The sequence below is a fragment of the Petaurus breviceps genome, unplaced genomic scaffold, assembly GCF_028583685.1.
Source record: "Petaurus breviceps papuanus isolate PSGF00001 unplaced genomic scaffold, PetGlider_PUasm1.0 90977, whole genome shotgun sequence".
NCBI lineage: Eukaryota > Metazoa > Chordata > Mammalia > Diprotodontia > Petauridae > Petaurus > Petaurus breviceps.
The window spans coordinates 16,832,161-16,855,095 of record NW_027187391.1 but is presented as its reverse complement, the minus strand read 5'-3'; the positions used below and the strand labels follow the sequence as shown (position 1 = coordinate 16,855,095).

Here is a 22,935-nt window from a genome sequence, read left to right as displayed (position 1 = left end):
ATATATATATATATATATATATATATATATATATATATATATATATAATCTGCAGTTTATAATTGTAGAGAATTTTCTAGGACACTTAAGAGTTTAAGTAAACCTCCCAGGGTCACATAGCAAGAATGTATCAAAAGTGAAGTTTGAACCCAGGCCCTCCCCATATTGAGACTAATTCTCTATTCACAGTGCCATGCTTCCTCTTGGATTAGTGTAACTGGAAGTTTTCGAAGTAATTAAAAAGTTGAATTGGAGTATGTGACTAGATTTTCATAGTTCCTAAAAATACTAACTAAATTAATTTAATCTAAACAGAAAAAAGACAGGAGGGGTGGCCTCATGAGTCAGAAGGACCTGACTTCAAATACAGCTTCTGATACACATTGGCTAAGTGGTTCTGGACAAGACTATGAATCTTTCAGTGCCTCAGGCTACTCTCTAAGACTTTTGGGAAGTTGGTGCTTGTCTACCATGGTGTAAAGAATTGCTAATACCAATGAAATCATTGGTCAAGTACTGCCTTATATCCTTCTCCTCTCTCCCCCACTCCCTAGAGAGATAGCTAGAGGGAAAGGAAAATGGTGGGGCAGAGAAAAGAAGAGAAAGGGAAGGAGAGAGGGAAAGAGAGGGGAGAGAGATTGACCTACTAAATCTGGGCAGACTGAAATGCTGCTTTGATGTAAAAGTATAGAATAAAACACTTGTTATAGGAACTCATCGATACTAAATTCAACCGGAATTTGTTGATTATCTGGACAAGGACTAAGTCAAAATTAAAACCATCTTCCACTTTCTGTATTGACCTTGCATATGCCAGTGTTTATATGCTTTGTCTCCCTTTAGCCTATATAAGCTCTTTGATCTCAGGGACTGTTTTTGCATTTTCTTTGCATCTTGGAGCTTGGCAGAGTACTTGACACATCATTATCACTAGATAAATGGTTCTTGATTAGTTTATTGATTGATAGTATATATGAATAAAGGTTCAGTAGGAATGTTAGAACAGGCTTACTTGAGGCATCCTTGAGTTGGATAAAAGAACAGACTGTTTCAAGCATCTTTAAAAACTGAACAATTTCATTAGTATCTGCAAATGTAAGGCAAAGTATCAGCTGAAGATGGATTTTAGGTAATTTATTTCTTTACTCTGACCTCTGTTCTCACTCTTTCTTTAGCTCTGTGATCAGTTGAATAACTTTATTCCTTACTTTACTTTCATAGGTCCTCTGGAATTGGTGGAAGCCTCTGAGCAAGGAGGGTGCCCAACTGCGGGGTGCAAAGGAATTGGCCACATAAAGAGAGCTAGACATCCAGGCTACCATAGGTAGATATGTTCCTTGTCCCTTATCATACATTGTTTTGTAAAATAGTGCTTCCCCCATGTGTATAAGGTAATTTATCTGTGTTAAAAGAAGTGACAAGCAGGTTTTACAATCAGATCCATACTAAATGCGGTTACCATGGTGAGCATAAAAAATTAAAGGGTAGCTATAGAGTTGTAGGGGGAAAATACATTTACAGTAAGTTAACTTGTTACCAAGAATAGATTCAGCTTGGCTATTTGGCTTTTTATTGGCAGTATTCCTGCATTTGAGAGAGTTTTATTTAGAGAACAATCATTTTGGTCTTTGACCACCTGTAGTGATAAGGGTAGGTATTGCCAAGAAATTTTCTTGTGTATGCCCCTAGTGACCTGAATATTTCAGTAATGTGAGTTGAAATTTCTGTGAACTTGTAAGGCTTGCTAAAGTAAACAGTAAAAATAATATTCAGAAATACATATTTGTATTGATTTTTCTTTCCTATATTATATATGTGGAACCGAAATATGATTTTCATAATTAAAGTGATTCTGTACATTAGATGCTATAAAGTATGAAATGTTAATGACATGCTAGAAATGTTTTTTAGTTTATCTAGGGGTCCTAAAGGGGAAAGCTAATCATGTTTAGGTTTTTAATCTTAAAAGTTTTAACTTTATTTGCTCATTAGGAGGAAGTATCTTATTTCATTAATTAATTTGCTCCATACAAAGAAATTTCTGAATGATGCTGAGAAAAAAAAATAAGGTTTCTCCTTTATCTAATGTGTACAGATTGAAGAAACCGGGTCATTCTGAAAATCTTAAGATTGTACAACCTTCTTCCTCATGAATTAACAGATGGTACAAAATTGGTATAATTATCCTCATCAAGCTACAGTTTTCTTCATTCTGTCATCTCTTCAACCTTGATTTAAGAAGGAAAGCCTTTTTATACCTCTACACATTTTTGGAAAAAATTACATGGAGTGTTGCTGGCACATAAGTGTTTTTAATGTGTTGACTGACTGATAAGGAGGGAAGAGCCTGAAATTAGGATTCAAATTTTCAATGGAAAGTTTTAAAATCCTTTTAATTGGCCAGTTGGCAACTGATATTGAGGTCATCAGATAACTATAACTTTGTTGAAAATACATATTTGAAAATAAAAGACTGTATGCCAGGACTATTTTATGTGGTAGTAGTTATAATCATGTAAATAAGTAAATGATGAAGTCATCACTTTCAAAGAATGGTTAGTATGGTTTAGATTGCAAAGACAATATAGTATTCTGCAAGTTATTAGGTGCTGGATAGTAAATGTAGTAATCTGTCTACTTTAGGGAAATCCAGTGGACACAAATACTTCATTAATCATGCTGATCTACCACTAGAAAATGTGATTTTTAAATTGTATGGAGTGCTGTCTACTCAGATAATTTATTTCATAGAATAAGATAAGTAGAACTAGACTTCATAACTTCATTTAGAAAGGAATCAATTATATTCTTCTGTTCAGCAGATTGTTATCTTTAATGGCCTTACTAAAAATTGCTTTATTTCAGAGGAAGAGTTATCATTTGGGAAGTTGAATTTTCTATTTACTGTCGATTCACCAGGTTTGAATGCCCCTGATAAGGAAGAGGTCTCTGGAGTAGGAAGTATCCTGACTCTTCTGAGTGATCCTATTCCAGTAGCATCAACTCTATTTTTAAAGCTGCTTATGAGGGCTAGATACTCATTTTTGGAAGGAAAATACTTTGGTAGATTTTTGTAATGACTGCTGTGCTATGAATGGCATTTGCTATGTTCATTTTGTAAGAATTTGCTTTTGACTTTTTTGAAAAATTACTGTGTTATAGGAAAGTAACTTGGGAACAATTTTTGTTGAATTTAAAATGCAATGAATAAAATAGGTATTATAATAATGTCTCAATAAATGGTTAAGGAAATTCTCCAATGAGAATAAAATCAGTTTTGTGAAAATCTGAGCCAAGAGTTGTCTTTTGAACTAGCAGGTTACTTGGAAGAGAACAGTTCCCTTTGCTCCAGCTAGATGATAGAATGTTACAAACATCTGATTCCACTGAAGGATCAGATTGGAGATTAGGCTTGTTCAGTCAGAATTTCTTTTTGTTTGCAAATTTACTGAAATTTAATTTATATGTTGTAGCTTCTGCTTCCTCACCATCCATCCCTCTGTTTCTGAAGTCTTTATACTTTAAACTTATGCTTCCATCTCTTTCCTGAACTTCTCCCTTAAATGTAATCAATAGTCTCCTCTTTGCCAAATACCAATGTCTTTTTTCCAATCCTCATACTCCTTGATCTCTTTGAAACATTTGATACTATCAGCCACTTTTTTATTCTTGGCACTCTCCTCCGTTGGCATGAGGTTATCCTTCCTCTGTGTACTTGGTTATGTACCTGTTGTCTCTTCTATTAGAAAGTGACCTAACTTCTTTAGGTCAGGGACTGTTTTTACCTTCCTTTGTATCCTTAGTGCTTTAGCACAGGTGGTAAGTGCTGACTATAACAGAGTAAGCATTTAATTATTTGCTGCTTTTTGCCTGACTGTCCTTATTAATCTTCCACCTCTCTGATAGCTCCTCCTTCTTCTTTACTATTTCTTCTATTGCCTGAATTAAGACAATTTCCAAATGCTGTCTTCTATTTTCTCTCTAACCAATTTAACTCTTAAGTGTCTTTTCCTTGGAGGTCACACGACTTTATCTATCACTTGTGTACATAAAACCCACAAACAAAAATCTCCATCTCATATATTTTATCTGAATTCTAATTGTTTTGCCTTTCAGATAGAAACTTCTACTCCCTCAAACAAGACTTTCACCATTTTTCCCACATGCCTGGAATGTTCTCCCTCCTCATCTCTCCCTCCTGGCTTCTTTTAAGCCCCAGCTAGAATCCCACCTTCAACAGGAGGCCTTGCTCGATCCCCCTCAATGCTAATGCCTTGCCTCTGAGGGTTATCTCCAGTTTATTCTGTATATATCTTAGATGTACATAGTTGTGTGTATCTTATCTCTCTCAGGAGCCTGAGACCTTCTTGAGATCAGGAACTTTTTTTTTTTACTTTTGGTGTTTCCCCAGAGCTTAGCACATCTCCTGGCAAATAAAAATGTTTGTTGACTGACTTGCTTGTCTCACTGTCATTTCTAACTTATCAGGTCTAAAACTGAACCTTTAATTTAATCTTTGACATCATAATCCAACATTAATTCTTCAACATTAGTCAGAATGTTAGTTCATGTTAGCTATTCCTCTTGACTAATCTATTTCTTTTAAAAACAAGAACTATGAACTTAACAAACACAAAATAAAATAGACTCTTCTCTGTATAAAATAGAACAGAAGAGAATTTTACATGAAACTGCTAATCCCTATTCTGTACATCCTACTTTTCCTTTTAAGTGTATAATAAATTCAGCATGTAACTTTCAGATCTACTGTGTTTGTCTGTGATTCTGTCTGCACTTCCTTCTGTTCCTTTCTGTGCTTTAAAAAAATGCTTCAGTGACTCTTTTTTATCTTGTTTTCTTCTTTGTGGCAACCCAATTCCTGTCACTCCCTGTCTCTCCTCCAATTTCCGAATTGAGAAACAAAACCAAAACTCTTAAAACAAATATTCCATCAAGAAAAACAAGTTCCCAAATTGACTGTTTCCACAGCGAAAATGTTACTACATTGTACCTCGAATCTTTTGACTCTCTGTCAGAAAGGGGATAACATGTTCTTTCTGCAATTGTGATTGCTCATTGTAATGATCAGAGTTTTTTTTTAATCATTTAATTTTTTAAACTAAACTTAGAAATGAAATAAAATTAGTATTTTCATACACATAGTAGAACAGAAGAAAGGCATGCATGAAACTGCAAATCTTTTGTTATGCAGAGCTTACTTTTTTTTTTAAAGAATGTAATAAATTTATCGTGGAACTTTCAAAGTTGCTCTGCTTGTCCCCGATTCTTTCTGATCTTCCTTCTGTTTTCTATTTTTTGCAAAACGTATCCTCAGTCTCCTTCTTTCTCTTATGTCTTCCCTCACCTGCTCATCTTTCCCCCCCTCCCATTCCTCAACCCCTGTGAAAATTCACTTTCCCAACCCTTTTTAAATCTGCTGGGCTTCCTTTTAATTAGTTCCTGTTTATCTTGTATGTAATTGGTTTCCTTGTTGTCTCACCATTTAGATTGTGATTTCCTTGAAGGCAGAGATTCTTTTGTACCTTTTTATATACCTAGCACCTAGTGTAGTACCTGGCTCATAGTAGGTGCTAAATAAATGCTTGACTATTGACCACATCTTTTCCAAGGTTACACTGTTTAGTGCAAATAATATGAAGTATAAGAAATAGTTCTTGGTCTTGTAGAAGTTTTGGTCTTGTTTCTTCAACATGTGTCAGTATATGTATATTTGGTTATTACATTTAACTGTCATTGACCTAGATAGCAGTAATATATGATAGTATAATATATTTTTGATTATTACTTATAATTGCCATTGACCTAGATAGCAGAACCAAAGAAATGATTTCAGGGACCCGGGAGTTTTGGGTTTGTAATAGAAATTATTTTTCTTGAATGTAATTTGTATTGTTCTCCAAAACATGGTACATAGTATTAATAATTTTTGAGTTTTTAATACTATTGTGAGTTTATGGAAGGTACAGGGATAGTATATCAACAATGTCAGCAAGCCCAATGAATCAACAGACTGATAAGATTGTGGTAGAGATCAAAGCATAACAAACCTTCACATGGAGTTCATCAGATTGACACAAAGGAAAGCTTTCAGGCTAGAGGACCACAGAGTCTGCTCTTGGGGCCTTCTTTTTTTTTGTTTGTGTGTTTTAAATTTGTTATTTATTTTTAACATTCATTTTTTAAAAATTTTTGAGTTCTAAATTCTCTCCCTCCTTCCCACCCCTCCTCTACCCATTGAGAAAGCAAGAAATGTGATCTCAGTTATACATGTGAAATTATGCAAAGCATATTTTCATATTAGCCATGTTACAAAAGAAATTTTAAAAAAATGAAGGTGAAAAAATTATGCTTCAATCTTCATTCAGATTCCATCAGTTCTTTCTCTGAAAGTGGTTAACATTTTTCATTAAACCCTCAGAATTGTCTTTATTCATTGTATTTCTGAGAATAGATAAATCATTCACAATTAATACTACAATTTAGTTATTCCTGTGTACTATGGAATTGTGACCAGGGCCCCTGCCCTGCTATAGCCACAAACACTAGTGCTCTACTTTGCCTTGGAACTGTGACCCATAAGTATGTATAGGCAGTACAACAGGTCATGCAACCAGTACCAGCAGAGGGTCGCCTGTAATCTATTTCTGACCAGTTGTCTAACCACTTTACTGCGTCTGGACTGAGAACTCCCAAAGCTGCTGTTTCTGCTGTTGTCACAGTCACCTCCAAGTCTGCTGCAGGTGCTGCTTCAGCATGTCTTTCACCCCTGGTGTCATAGACCTTTCCCTGACAAACTCCTGAGTTATCTTGGGCTGGAAAAAATATCTTATCCCAACCTTCTGTTGGTTCTGCCACTCCAAAATTCAGTTTGAGGTGTTATTTTAAAATTGCTTGGAAGGGAAGGTTGGGAGAATTCATCTGAGATGCTGCCTATACTCAGTCATCTTGGCTCCTGACCTCAGGGGCCCACTTTTCTTTTCAAACTTTCAGTCGTGGCAGCATTTTGGAGATGGTGGGCTTTCCACCTTGATCAACTCCATAACAGTGCTTCTTCCTGATTGGCATCTGGAAACTCTATAGATAATCTTGACTAGCTTAATGATTAAGGTTGCTAGTGCTGTGGATGAGGTTTCATAAGATCTTTTGATACTCCTCACCTTCTGCAAAGAACAATTCCCTGAGTAAGGCCCCTTTTCAGGAAGAAATCTGTGTGTCTGTGACTTGATGGTTCTATCTGCTGTGGCAAGCTGTTGGCACTTTACAAGATAGAAAAATAGTTCTGGAGAGTCTGCACAGTCATTAGCAGCCCTGGAAGAATATTTGGAATTTTGATGACTCTTGGCTGGGGGGAGTGGTAGAGGAGGAGGTAATTGCAGAAATTCTGCCTGCTCTCCGCTCCTTCTCACTTTTCTTGAAGGTGTAGCTCTTGGGGTTATCCATAGACATTACATACATCCATGAAGCCAGAAACACCCACATCAACATACTTCTCAGAATCTAGAGCAAATAGAGCTTTTCTAATTCAATAAATGTCATAATATTTTAAATATAACATGCTTCATACTATGTATTTTTTTAATCCTTGTTGTAGTCTTTCAGTGTATTTATTGAATTTTTGTGATCTTTGAAGCTATTCCCTTTAACTGAGAAAAGTATTTTAATAAAAATGGTCCTTCTGTTCTTTTCATCTTTCAGTGCTATCAATTGTCCTTATTCAGAAATCAATTTGAACAAAGACCGTATCCTTCCAGATCGTTTAAGTGGTGAGATGTCTCCAGCTAGCCCATCATTAACAAGGAATAAAAAGACAGAAATAAATGAACGCTCCTCATCTCCTGAAATCAAGTAATTAAAATAATTATAATAATAATAATGATAATGGTAATTAGTACAAGGCTGTTATTAAATGCTGTTTTATGTTTCCAAATGCATTACCCACAATATTGCTTAAGTTTAAAATAATTACACAGTTAAAAATGAGAATATAAAATAATTTATTTGATTAGTGATTAACCTTCTTAAGAAAAACTTTGGGTTTTGTCCATATCAGCATAACTAAGTCAGGATTGAAATAATGAATCAGAGAAGGAAACTTAGAGATCCTTGAGTCTAACCATCTATTAAATAGTTAAGAAAACTATGGTTCAAGGATAACATAATTTGCTAAGAGTTTTAACAGGTAGAAAGAAGCCATTCTGGGACTTGACTATAGGTTTCCAAATTTCAAATCTTTTGCTTTTTCTCCTTTTTGGTTCCATCTCTCATCACCATGTATTGATGTACTAGATGACAAAAATCTGAAAATAGCATTTTTCCTACCTGGGCATCAATAAAATGGCCCTGGATAAATTGAGCAGATCAACTACAGTTGTATGGACAATGACTTTTTGGTATTCCTTGTAACTGTGGAACCATTTGTTGCCCTAGGAGCTTGATCAGTTGGATTCATTTCAAGAATTAGTATGAAGGAAAGAGAGATTTTTTTTAACCATATAAGAGTAAGAGGCTACTGAGGAATGTCTTTGAAAAAGGTAGCCAAAGCCTTTATTAGTTGGAAGGGCTAAGATAAATAAAAGTGGATTTGGTAGAAAAGTAATTCTAGATGTGAATATTTTTGGAAGTATTTTTTTTTAAAATGTTTAAAACCTGGACTAGTGCAGAGGTTTTCTTATGGTGAAATATTTATATTTTATAACCTCCAGGCTGTTATAAAATTTAACATCTTCATGAAGTGTTATTGCTAAAATTTATTTATCCGTAAAATATTACTCAGAATTCTCTATAACATTTTTTTTGGCGTAAGTAGTGTTTATAAATGGCTTCATTCTCATTGGAAAAACATTTTGCCCTTCAGATCAGGAAAAAAGTCCAGCAGCATACAATTTCAGGTGTTAGCTAATTAGCTACATTGATGAGTCTTTAACCTTCAAACATTTAAATTAAGAAGACTTAGGGTTTGGATTTCAAAAGTCTTTCCATTTTTCCAGAAAATGCCCTAGTCCTGAGCACACTGACTCCAAATCATTGATTCAGAATCGATCATCTGGGAAATCTGTGCCAGAGAAAAATATACAGGAAGATATGGAAGGAAAGCCTCCTTACAAGAAGCCGCTGTTGTGTGATGATAATGAAAAGAAGTCATCTAGGTAATTTTCTTCTCAATCACTTTAAAAATAGTTGGGAATGAGCATAATTCTTTTACTTTTGGCAGCATATGTAAATCATGCCTATCATTTAAAGAATCTAAGATTTCTCAAATAGATCTTATGTATGTGGTATTTGTGAAATCATAAAAATAGAGGAACTTCTACGTGTACTTGTCAGATTTTTTTTGTAAATATGTTAGAAATTATGTTGTTAATTCCTCGTATCATTTTATCCATACTACGAGTATTTGAGTGTATTTATGTACTTAGGATACATTCATATTTATGACAAATCAAACTCACTATAATGAATCTCACTATAATGTTGCTTTTATAATGGGCCAGATTTTTGGAAATTACTTTAAAAAAGTTTTAGAGTCTAAACCAGAATAGGTTTTGGGTTTGACTTTGTGAGGAAGGTTGGGGTAAGGGTGGGAGAGTAAAGATTTTTTTTATGGAGTTCAAGATTTCAAATACATTTTTATGAAGCTGAAATTCAGGTAACATCTGGGCTAATAATACTGAATTTCTTCACTAGATATTCCTTCTACATAATATGATTCAAAAGTCCCTAAGTAACATTATAGTAAATGGCAGGTCCATTTTGGTCCCTATACAAAGAAATTTATTTACTGAAGTACCAAAAGGACTTGACTATTAGGAAATCTTATCCAAAAGGTTTCAAAGCATGGACCCCAAATAGACCTTCCAAGAGAAGCTCCAGTATATCTACCTCCCTTACACTTGTTTGCATTCTTAGAAGAGATAATTCACATTAGCTCAATTAAATTTTATACACACATATTCATTGCCTATTATATGCATAACAGTGTTCTTATTGTTGGGTCAGATGCAAAGATAAGATATGACCCTTTCCCTAATAGAACTTACAGTCTAGTAGAGGAGCACAGCACATACATAAAAGAATATAATACAGATTAGGGCAGGAAAAACATATAACATGTACTAAAAAAGTACTGTGATGGATGCAAGAGGAAAAAAAAATTTCTGACTGAGTAGGTGGTGTAGAGTCAAGGAGGGCTCCATGCTTAAAGTGTCACTTGAGGTAGGTCTTGAAGATCTGTAGTATTTCAATAGGCAGAAATTGGGAGCAGGAAGATTAACAGACACAGGGAATATAATAAGCAGAAGTGTAGAGGTAGGAAAGTGTGGAATGTACACAGACACTGGAGTCATCTTGTTTGTCTGGAACATAGAACATGGGTTGGGTGTGAAGGTAGAGTGAAATGAGGTGACCAGATTAGGGAGGACCTTTGAAAGCTAGGTGGAGGAGTTTGCATTTATTTGGTAGGTAGCAATTGAAAGTAGCTAGATTCAGAATTCTTTTTCCAGAACTGTGTTCTGTCCATCCCAGTATCCTGCCTCTGACAGAGCTACACAAGGTTCTGTTGTGAAAGGACATGGTTAATTTCCTTTTTATTAACTTAAAAGGTTAAGTGACCTCCAAATATTCTTGTCTTGCTTCTATGGATATCTCTTAATAAGCACTTAATAAATGCTTGTTGTCTATCTTCTCTTTATCTAAATAGCTTGTGAATCAGTTTATAATTTCTTCTTGTATCAACTCTTGAGAAAATTACATAAGCTTATTGCTTATTTTATAAAATAATATTTTCTTGAATTGATGTGAAACATACTCTGGTATCTTTGCCAGGGATCCAGATTGGTTCACAAAGAGTTGGACATGACTGAAACAACTGAACAGTAAACAACAAACATTTTTCTTCAGGGAATAAACTCTTTTTCTAGTGTAGGGGGATTTGATAAATAATCAATGTATGTCTTCTCTTTATACATACTGTTTGTAATTTAAATTCAACAGATAATAATTTTGTAGACTACAGCCATATGATTCTCAGCCTTTGTCTTACCACATTCAAGAATCTTAATCCTTTCAATTTGTCCCTCTGGATTATCCACAGTTCCATTATATCTTTTGTGAGGTTTTGTTACTAAAATTAAATGTCACCAGTTTCCTCTGTAGCTTCCTTTATATATGTGAGGATTCCAGCCACCTATGTAGATTATACTTCCTCCCGTCCTGTGGAATATTTGTCATGTGTTTCCAAAAAATACTCTCAAGAGGATCTACCAGATATGATAGCAGCATTTTCCTTGCTCTTTTGGTAATTTGGGCGTTATCACTTTACCATTTGGAATGTCTAGCTGTATGAAGCTGGGTCTTGTACTCTAGCTTTCTCTTAACTGGAGATTTCTACCTGTTCCTGCTTTCCTTATTAATTTCCATAACAACTATTGATTGCCAAGATGGACACACTAAGAAAGTGCTGATATTAAAGAACTGATGCTATTGCCTTCCTTCTATTGATTATCTCCAGTTTATTCTACATATTTCTTGTTTGTCCATAGGTGTTTTCTTTTTATATTGTCTCCCCATTAGACTACTTTGTATCCCTAGTACTTAGCATAGTGCCTGGCATGTAGTAGGCACTTAATAAATGCATAATGATTAACCAATTTCTACCATTGAGCAATTTCCCTGATACAGTCCAACCCAATCTCAATCCTCTATCCAGATAAGTATACATTTGTAGCACTTGAGTCTAATTAGAGTACATATAATAATATAGTTTTTATCTGTTGGTGGAGCATAGCAAATGTAAGCTTCTGTTATGCTTATTGATTTTATTTACACATTTGACATCTTTATAACAAAATACAACCTTGAGGCCTCTCATTTACAAATAAAAATGAGACAAGATTCTATTAGTTCTCATAAAGCTTTTTATACAGATGTTATAGAGGTTATTATTTGTTAATGTATTCTTGACTATCCTTTAAAAGATTTTATGTAATTTTTTATTCTTTTAGAAATTCTCCCTTTTGGAAATGTCATTTAAACCCCTCTTTTAATATCATTTAAAACGAGCTTTTAATATTATATTGCCCCAAGCTTAGATTTCTTCTGTATGTACAAAGACAAAGATACTGATTTTATCTTCCTAAGTGCTATTACAACTTCACATTGTACCTTAGATTTACAGTTAGTAGATTATAAATACGATTGTTGAGAATAGATAACTGTAAAAGTACTGGCAGATATGTTCTTCAAAAACCTATTTTGTTGTTTTTGATTTAATATTGTAATACTGATAGCTAGAATTTATGTCATGCCCACTTTGTAACACTGTACTAATAAGTGCTTTGCAATTATTATGTAACTTAATCCTCACAACAACCCTAGAAGGTAAGTGATGTTATTATACTCATTTTGCAGTTGAGGAAACTTAAGCAGACAGAGGTTAAGTCACTTGCTCAGGGTCACACAGCTGGTTAAGTGTCTGAGACTGAATTTACACATGGGTCTTCCTAACTTCAGGTCCTATATACTATATACTCTATATATTATACCACTTAGCTATTTCCGAGGCTCTAAGGAAAAAAATCTGTTAGCTTGATCATCTACCAGACTCCTTCTCCTACCATAGTGCTTTGCATGTATTATATACTTAGTAAATATTTGAATTGAATTAATTGCTCTTCACTGTTTGCTAGACAAAACATTGCCTTAGTCCATGCAACCAATTCTTGCCATTTGGTTATATCTTTATTTCTATCATCTACAGACCTCTGGGCCATTTCCTAACTTTCTAAGGAGAACAATTGTTCTCCTTAACCTTGGGTTTCTCCATGTGAGTCAATTAATTTGAATGAATATGTCCTTACTGTAAGGCAATATACTGCTCATAACTTTTTTATCACTGTCTCTAAATTGGACACCAGTGAATCAATGCAACCCTAAGACCTAAAAGGGCACTATATAATGTTAATTGTAAATATGTTACAATGTGTCTCTTGTGAAGGATAATACAGAATAGCCATTTAACTGGTAGACTTAAATTATGTGTATACTAGGCTATTCACCTCCCTTTGCCTTTATCATTATCTAGGAATTCAGGCAGGACACAAGCTGCTATAAATATTTTTGTACATAAGTATCCTATTCCTCTTTCTTTGATAAATTTTGAATACAGTTGTATTAGTGGTTATGCTTTGCAAAAGAGTATGTAGCATTACTACAACCTCATATTTTTGAAGACTTTTTTTTTTCAAATTACTGGTAGAAACATGAATTATTTGCCAATTCCCGTTTTTCTGTCAAGCATTCTAGATACTTTAATGAATTACATTGCTGATCTTCAAATTTCACAGGATTTAATAACTTTTTAATTAAGTGATGAATTAATTAATTGATGATGGTTGTTCCTTCTCCTGACTATTTTTCTATTGTCCTATGCAAGGTAACACTGCTTCCATGGGTGGAGGCAGGGCCAGCTTCTTCCTTTAGCTTCCTTTTCCCCCTCCCTGGCCCTGTTCTCTTTTTGGTGGGAATACTTCCTATGTTTATTCATTCAGGTATTGGATTTATATCACAAAAATATATAATCCCTAAGAAAAAGATAAAGATATCTCCTCCAATTATTTAATTTCCTTATAGGCTCTTTTACGGGGAGGAAGAACCTACATATTCTATTGGGGTAATATACTAATACTGTATATTCACATAGCACTTTATAATTTTCATAGTATTATTTTCATGTTATTTTATTTGATCTTTATTGGAGGAAGGTATGGCACATATTATCTTCATTTTACAGATGAGAAAATTGAAGACTGAAAGAGGTACAATGATTTTCTTAAAGTCACATAGCAGGCCAAAGAGAGGAGCATTTCCAATATAGCATCATCCTCCCTTCCTCATGGAAGACCTCTGGCTCTGTTTCAGGTGGAAGAGGTACTATGTGATTCTGTTTCCCTCTCTCATCATAGGTTTTTTTGGGGGGGGAGGCAATTGGGATTAAATAACTTGCCCAGGGTCACACAGCTAGTAAGTGTCTGAGGCCAGATTTGAACTCAGGTCCTCCTGACTACAGGGCCAGTGTCTCACAATAGTTTTCCAGCCCCCCCCCCTCAATTTCCTGTTAACTTTATCCAGCTCTTCATTCTCTAGAGACTTTAGTAAAAAGGGGCATTGCTATTATGTACCTACAATTGATTTTAGTTTTGACTTTACCAGACTCAAAACTTGGTGCTAAATTCTACCTTTCTCTTTCTTCCAAACATAGCCAAGCTCTAATAATATCAAACACCTTTTGAGATTGAGTTTTCTGTTGAAGAGCATTAACCAGTAGAAAAAATTTCGTAATATGAGGATTATTAAAGCTTTCTACTTAATTAAAAAGCAGTTAAATCTTAAGAAATTTAGATATCGTCAGCAATTTAATTCATTAAAGTATCTAGAATACTTGATAGAAAAATGAAAACTTGGGGGCAGCTAGGTGGTGCTGTGAATAGAGCACCAACCCTGGAGTCAGGAGGACCTGAGTTCAAATACAGCCTCAGACACTTAACACTTATTAGCTGTGTGACCTTGGGCAAGTCACTTAACGCCAATTGCCCTGCCCTCCCCCCCAAAAAAAGCAAAAATTAATAATGATAGTAAAAAGAAAAATGAGAACTAATTGGCAACTAATTCATGTTTCTACAAGTAATTTGAAAACAGAACAAAACAAAAAGTGTAGTTACACAACTACCTTCAAAAAATATCAGCCTATGTTAAGCTGTGTGTTCCCTTTGATTCAACATTACCATTACATCTATATTCTAAATATATTGAAGAAAAAAGAACAGGACATATATGCACCACAATATTTATAGCAACTCTTTTTGTGGTGGCAAAGAATTGGAAACAGAGGGGGAGTATCCACGAGGTGGGGAATGCATGAATAAGTTGTGGTATATGAATGTGATGAAATACTATTGTTCTTTAAGAAATGATGAGGAAGTAGTTTCAGAAAAACCTGGGAAGACTTGTATGAAGTGGTGCAGAATGAAATGAGAAGAACTTAAACAGCAACAATACTGTAAAGGCATATGATTTTGAAAGTCTTAGGAACTCTGATCAGCACGATGGCCAAACACAGTTATAATGAGTCAAGGTAAAACTTGCTGTCCTTCTGCAGGTAGAGGAGTAGTGGGCTAAGGCTACTGATTGAGACTTAACTGTTTTTTTAGACATGGCCAATTCAGGAATTTGTTTGGCTTGACTATACAATTTTGAAATGGAGGGTTTGGGGTTTTTTGGGGTTTTATGTTTGTTTGTTTGCCTTCACAGTGGAGGTGAGAGGAGGGAGAGAAGACAGATCTTTATGGAAATAAAATGAAATTTAATTTAAAAAATATGACGTTCTCTTGAGGGCTGTTGATAACCTGACCTAGAAGATCAACTGATATATTTAGCAAGAATTAAACCCCATCAGTTATGTAATTATGTGCCACCTGTGTGATCTGGGGCTTCATAGAAAAGGCCAATCCTAGGGCCAGAAGGATGGAGTCCAGTCAGAGCCCACTCAGATTTGCCCTGCGGGTGGGTCTGGGATAGGAAGTAAAATCCCCCTGGCTACTCCATAGCCTTTCATTTATCTCGTTAACCAACTATATTTGTCAGTTATTACTGTGCTGCTATGTCAGTGCTCAGCAGACTGACACCATATAGAATGGTTTTTCAATTTTTATACAGTCTTTTATTATTCTTTTTTGCAGCTTGGTATAGTGGGTAATGTTAGACCTTAAGTCAAGAAAACCTGAATTAAAATCCACACTTAGAAGTTACCTGTCCATCAGATATCAATTTTAAATCTTGTCCATTCTGCTAGTCACAGACATAACCAGTGTCTTCATTCCCGACACAAGCATCCTCTTCCAATTCTTATTTCTTCCCTCTTGGACTATTGTAATAGTTGACTAAATATTAATCTACCTACTGTCTATATTTTCGTATTCCCTGACTCATCTTCCCAGTGCATCACTCCATAGTACTTTGCTACTCAGAAACCTTCAGGGTCTCCCTGTTGTTTTCCAAATGATGAACAGATGCTTTGTCCAAGCATTTAAGACTATCTATCCACAGGCTGATTCCAGCTTAGATTTTCAACCTTATTCTGCACTGTTCCCTGGTTTACTTAGTTTTTGTTTCAGCTGAACTGACCTGTCTTATCCATCCCCCCACCCATTTGACAGGTAAGGAGTCCAAGGTTCAGATAAGTAGTGACTTCTGTAAACCTTTTCAAGGTGACTATGGCAGAGCCAGAACTTATACCCCTACCTTGTGATTCCCACTCTGAGAAGTAGGTATTCATCTCTTTTGAGTGGAGGTAGACTTCCTTAAGGAAACTCTGGCCTGTTCTAAATATGCTGTCACCAACCAGCAGGAGTCTCGGGAGGCTCTCCCATTTAGGGATCCGATCCCTACTCCTTTTGGGCCTTGAGCTGGGTATTGTCCATGATAGTTGGAGCACAAATTTCCTCCGTGGTCATTTTTGCTTGTGCTTCCCATGAGTGTTACAAATCTCCATGACAAGTGTCAGATGAAATGACATTTCTTTTTATGTAAAAAAAATAATAAGCTGCGCTAATTACTTGATTATTTGTCTTTTTGAGGAAATCTTAGAGTGCTTCTTTTTACATTAAATTTTCATTTTAAAATTTCAACTTAATCATAAACAAAAAGAACTATTTTAATTATAATAATTATGATTACTGATATTTTTAGTATGATTCAAGGTTTGTGAATTACTTTATATATGTTATCTCTTTTAATTCTCACAATAACCCTTTGAAGTAGATGCTATTATCCCCATTTTGTAGATGAGGAAACTGAGACAGACAGGGTTTAAGTGATTTCTACAGGGTCAGACAGTTAGTAACTTTCCAAGTCTGAATTTTAATTCAAGTCTTCCTGACTTCAGTTCTAACACTACCCACTATACCAAACTGTAAAGAACAAGAAAAGACTGTAATATAAAACTATAAACTAGTGTTACATGTGGATTTCTTAAAAGCATTCATTAAATTTAACAGAATTTTTCTATGAGCTGTTTTTTCCATTTAGCTGAAAAATATATCTTATTTCATTTTTAGTGAAGATGTTAGTATTCTCATGATTTTATTCCTCCAGTATCCGGTATTTATTACTGGAGAAATCTTTCATAATTAGAAGACTAACAGTTAAATTAATTTTTATGAAAATGAATTTTTATGAAGCCTGTTACCCTTAATATCTTCTATTTTCCTACCATTATGACTGCAGAATTACAAGGGCCACACACCATTTGTCATTTTATTATTTCATAGGTTATCAGAGCCAAAAAACTGATCAGCTAGAGGCCAGCCTTCTGGTGATAAGCAGTCTCCACATTTAGTTAAGATGTCCCTCATTTAGCAGACAGTCTGCCACTGGGACAGTACTCAAAAACCAGTCTGTCTATGGTTTGTGCTCTTTAGGAACTCAGTTGTTTTCATTCTACATTGGGTACCATAATGGTCTTTTTTGAAGGACCTTCTACATAGTAAAATTTAAGCCTCACTTTGTTGAAATGCACAAAAATTAAATAAATGTTATATAATTATAGGTATATATGTAAGTGCTTGCTTAAAACTAATAGTGGGAAGAAGGCTGAATTTGATGTGAGAGGACTTGAACAGAAATACCAGCTCTACCAGTTAGCACGTTTATAACTTGGGGCAAGTCACTTCCACTTTGAAAACTTTAAAGAAATTTTAGCAATTTTTATGGTTACTTTTGGATGATTCTGACACCTCCTATTTCAGAAAGTCCTTTTTCCTTACTGAATCTCTGTTTCCTCATCTGTAAAATAAAGTAGTTTGACTATAAAACTCCTAAAGTCTCTTCAGGCTCTAAATCTATGAACTTTAGAGCTCAATTGACATTAATTGAAGGACATTTTAATTTTAAGGGCATCATCTTATCCTTGGCCATATAAAGTCACTCTAAGAGGTTTGCTGAAAGAATTGTCTATATAGCAAATAGGAATTAATTTGGTACTTTTGAACCACATCCTGATTTCTGTTTATCAGACCATCATGTGTAAAATCCTTAAATATTTCATCTATTAAAATTCTGACTTGGTACATTTTGTGTGTAGCAACTATAATCTCAATTTGAGTTAAAATACTCCCAGCTCTGGTGCCACCTGCTGTGATACCAAGGCAACCATTCAAAGTGAAGAGGAAAAAGGCCTAGATTATTGTTATATGTCTGTAAAGTTGTTGGAACAATATTGGAGCAGAGATCTTATTTTATTTCTTTGAACATCATTAATTTCATATTCAAGGGATGCTTTTAAATACTAGAAAAGCAATAACATCTGTCTCTCTAACACAAGTGTTTTGTTCTCAGTGCGCTGGCCTTCTTATAAAAGATATATCCATGACCTAAATCTCATTTCTTGTATGTTTTTCTAATTAGTTCACAGGGCTAATTATTAGTGCACCCTGAAGATTCTGCTTGGTATGTTGATATCGTATCAAAATAGTTAACATTTCACATATTTTACACTTCACTCACTAGAAAAGTAGGTATTAATAAGTAAAGTTAATAATTTTGTAATTGTCAATATCATAAAGCAATCTTTGACCAGATGACACAGTAGTGAACATTTTTCATAATTTGATGATCTCTAAGGTAGATCCCTTCTAGCTCTGAAATTCTGCTATCTTGTGATCCTAATGGTTTTAAAACCATAAACATTTAGCAATAAATTGTTCTCATACTTAATGTTAAAGGAAGTTCATTTTTAAAATATTCTTTGAATGGTAACCATGGAAATAAAATTCAAACCTCATTGGTCACAATTCCTACTGCCTTCCTATCCCTTTCTTCCATTTCTTCCCTATAAATTACTTTTGTACTAAAGTGCAGGGATTTAAGAATAAAAATAACCCAGTTGCTCATAGAGCAAGGATTCCTTGTAACCCCCTGTTCCCCAGACTAGTACTTTTATTCTATCTTTCATTCACAGGCAATAAGCCTTTCTGTTAATTACTCATTTGGCTGTGTTTCAGTTCTAAAGTGGCTTCAACAAATCCAAACCAAGTTGTTGTGGCAGAGAAGGGAAAGATAATTTTCAACCACATCCCCAGCCAAAATAAAATTTAAGAAAACAACTACTGGGTTAACCTTTTGTACCTGAGATATGAAAGGAAGTGCTAGCGGTTAGAGTGACATGCCCCTGAGTCCAGGGGCTGCGTCTGCAGCTTCAACACACCATTATTTTCTTTTGAGCTTAGATGCCTCTGAACTTAGTCACCTATCCATCTTGGTGACACTTTCTGGCACCTGCTAGTTGGGTTTTGAAAAGAGAGAATGGCCCAGGAAGGATGAAAGGACTTCAGAAATTAAAATAGAGGACAATATAGCCAAAAAAATAATAATCTTGAGGGAGAAAATAGGGAGACATCTGAAAAAAGTAATTTTTTAAAAAAGGATACTATTTTTTAAGAGACTACTATTTTTTGAAGACTATTTTTCTATTTTAAAGACTACTATTTTTAAAAGGTACATGCCAAAGGTACATAGAAGGGCACATAGCCAAGGATAAACATAAAACAAAGTCTCTCAGATGGATCAATGTCATCCCCAAACAGAAGGAATTTTGAGGGTGTGTGTGTGAGGGGGCTTTGATCCAAAATCTTATTTTCTTTTTTTCTTTCAGCCTTTTGCCTTTATTCCACAATTATTACCCTATAGCTCACTTCCTCTATGGAATCCTTCCTTGTCGCTGTGACAGTGACACCAATATCTAAGCAAAGCCAGTTTATGGACATATTACAGAATATAGTCCATTCCTCATTTGTAGTCATAGGGTCAACGTTCCAGAGCTGGAAGGGACTTCACAGGCAATCTAGTCCTGCCCGCTGCTTTCATAGAAGACACAATTCTGAGAGGAGGGAGTTGTGCTTCATCATCAGTTCTCCAGGCCTGAGATTGTCCTTCACAGTGCTTCACAGGGTTTCATTATTATTTCAGTTACTGTAGTAACCCAAAATGGGTGTAGATTGCTGTTTGTTCTTTCTTCACAATGCATCTCTTCGATGCTAGTTACTTGTATCTCTGAATTCTTCATATTTATTGTTTCTTATGGTGTATTCACAATTACATTTTATTGTGCAATTTTTTTTTAGTTGTGTCGGACTCTTCATGACCTCATTTGGGGTTTTCTGGGCAAAGATATTGGAGTGGCTGACTATTTCATTCTCTAGCTAATTTTACAGATGGGGAAACTGAAGCCAGCAGGGTTAAGTGACTTGCCCAGGGTCACATAGCTTGTGTCTGAGGCTGGATATGAACTTTGGAAGATGAGTCTTTCTGACTCTATGCCTGTACTTTATTCACTGTACCATTTAGCTGTCTCTGTTATATTAATATGCCACAATTCAGCCATTCCCCAGTTGATCAGCACCTATTGTAGCACTAGGAATATTAAAAACTTCAGTTGAAGCTTCTTAAACATGCGAAGTATAATAAAAATACGGGTAAAGAACTGTCTTATTAAGAACCTCTTGTTAAGTTTCCTCATTTATAAAACGGTGGTAATAATAGCACTTGGAATCAGGAAGACTCATCTTCCTGAGTTCAAATCTGGCCTCAGATACTACTAGCTTTGTAACCCTGGGCAAGTCACTTAACTGTTGGCTTCAGTTTCCTCATCTATAAAATGGACTAGAGGAGGAAATGGCAAACCACTCCATTATCTTTGCCAAGAAAACCCCAAATGCAACCATGAAGAGTCAGATACAGCTGAAGCAACTACTCAGAAACAAAATCGAAGACCTTAAAGCACTCTAAGTCCTGGCTGTTATTATTGTTGTTGATATAATTGCAATTCAATACTCAATTAAAATTCAACAAACTCTTGTTAAGTGCCTACCATGGACCATGCAGTGTACTAAGCGCTGGGGATATAAGTAAGAAAAAGAAAGTCCGTGTCCTCAAGAAGCTTGCAATCTAATAGGAGAAGACAGCCTACAAAAGAGAGCTGGAAAGGAGGGGGTGGGCAGCTCAGAAGACACCATGGAGATGGTATCTTGTTCCAGGGAAATGAAACCGGGCAGAACTTTGAGATGCTAATGTTATTATGTTTTGTTGTTTTTTTATTGTTAATAATAATAAATGTGTATTTCAAACAGTTAGAATATAAAATAAGACAAGTTCCCACTGCTTGGGAACAAATAGTATAATGTTGACAGATAAGAAAAAACAAAACTGCTATTTGCTTCTGCCTTTTCTAACATGGGAAATTTCATCTTCAAATGGAATATAGTTTGTTAAGAGAAAGTTGAAATCTAAGGTAACAGCGGGAATAGAGAGAACTCTAAATTAGTTTAAAACTCCAGGCCGCCAGTAGTATAAGAACTTGCAGATGTGCTCACAGTATCACTGTCAGTGAATATTGAGAAAAAGTTTGGAATTGGAGAGAGTCTAGAAGACTGTAAGGCCTAGGGGATTTAAAAGCAACTACTTAGGTAGGAATTGCCATGAGTAGGAGTTAACCTGATCCTGGAACTGGTGTTCTTTTAACTACACTACTCTGACTCTCTCAGCCTTAGTGTTTTCATCTTTGAAATGGGGATTTTGAGGGGTGGCCAGGTGGCGCAGTGAGTAAGAGCATCGGACCCGGAGTTGGGATACCCGGGATTGATTCCAGCCTCAGATACTCGGCACTCACACAAAAATAACTGGCCGTGTACCTTGAGCAATTTACTTAACCCCAGTTGCTTTAAAAAAAATATGGGCATTTTGAAGCAGGTAGACCAATTGAGAATCTTTTTGCGGTAGTCCAGCGTAGATAGAAAATCTAGAGTGGTGGTGGCTGTGTGTGTGTGGCAAGATGTTCTGCAGGTAGAATCAGTGAGACCTGGCAACTGATGGCTGTTGTGGCGTAAAGGAGAAGAAAGTGAAGAGTTAAGATGGCCAACCTTGGGAAGTTTTGGGGAAAGATAATGAATTCCATTTTGGACATGTTATGTTTATACCTATATAGCATAAAGCATACAGTATATAGCATAAAGTAGTTGCTTAATAACTGTTGATTAAAATACCTACAGAATATCAGACTTGTGATGTCTAATAGGTAGTTGATAATGCAGGACTATAGGTCAGGAAATTGCTCATATATATAGCTCAGTGTTGGTTTTATAGGTTAAAAGTCATCTTCAGAGAAGTGATAATTATATCAATGGCAGCCAATGAGGTTATAAAGAGAAAAACTAAAGAGAAAAGAGGGCCCAAAACAGAACAATTTGATAGATCAGAGGAATGCCATAGATACAGCATGGTCAAGTACAGCACAGTACTTGACCATGGCTTTCTTGACATCCTGGTGGATATGAGGGAAAGATGTGGGTTAGATGAGGGAACAGTTAAGTGTGTTTGTATTTAGTTGAATAAACATAACAAAAAATGCCAATAAATGGATCCATCTCAGTCTAAATGGAGGTCACTAGCATTAATCCCATTATACCCTGTGATGGTCAGGAAATGGCATTATATGTTCAATTTGAATTGTAGCATCTTTAAAGAAAAACCACTAGTATGGAAGCCTTGTCACATGAGGGACAGGTGATGGAATTGGAGCTGATTATCTGGAGAAGAGATTTGGGAGGGGGAGGTGATATGATACTTGCCCTTAAATATCTGAAGTGTAATTATGTGTAGAAGAATGTAGACTTCTCTGTTGTTGGTTAGAATTTGTAACAGCAGAATTGGGCACAGTTTAAGAATATCCCACTAGTTACAGCTGTCTAGTAATAGAACAAGTTCCCTTTTGATGTCTTGAGTTCCTCTAAATGTCCCTAGACATATTTGAGTAGAGATTGGAAAGCCCTCTCAAGAATGTTCTGTAGAATGGGAGCTTGGACTAGGTGG

The 22,935-nt window shown here is 35.4% G+C and overlaps 1 protein-coding gene across 3 annotated transcripts in view; it reads left to right on the top strand.

The window, feature by feature from the left end:
* L3MBTL3 (L3MBTL histone methyl-lysine binding protein 3) overlaps positions 1 to 22,935 on the top strand; it is a 148,941-nt gene that overhangs the window by 101,324 nt on the left and 24,682 nt on the right. For all 3 annotated transcript variants that reach the window (XM_069077430.1, XM_069077431.1, XM_069077432.1), the window contains 3 exons: positions 1,222 to 1,324; positions 7,717 to 7,866; positions 9,009 to 9,167. In XM_069077430.1, coding sequence (XP_068933531.1) covers positions 1,222 to 1,324; positions 7,717 to 7,866; positions 9,009 to 9,167 — 412 coding nt within the window. The remainder of the gene's footprint in view (positions 1 to 1,221; positions 1,325 to 7,716; positions 7,867 to 9,008; positions 9,168 to 22,935) is intronic.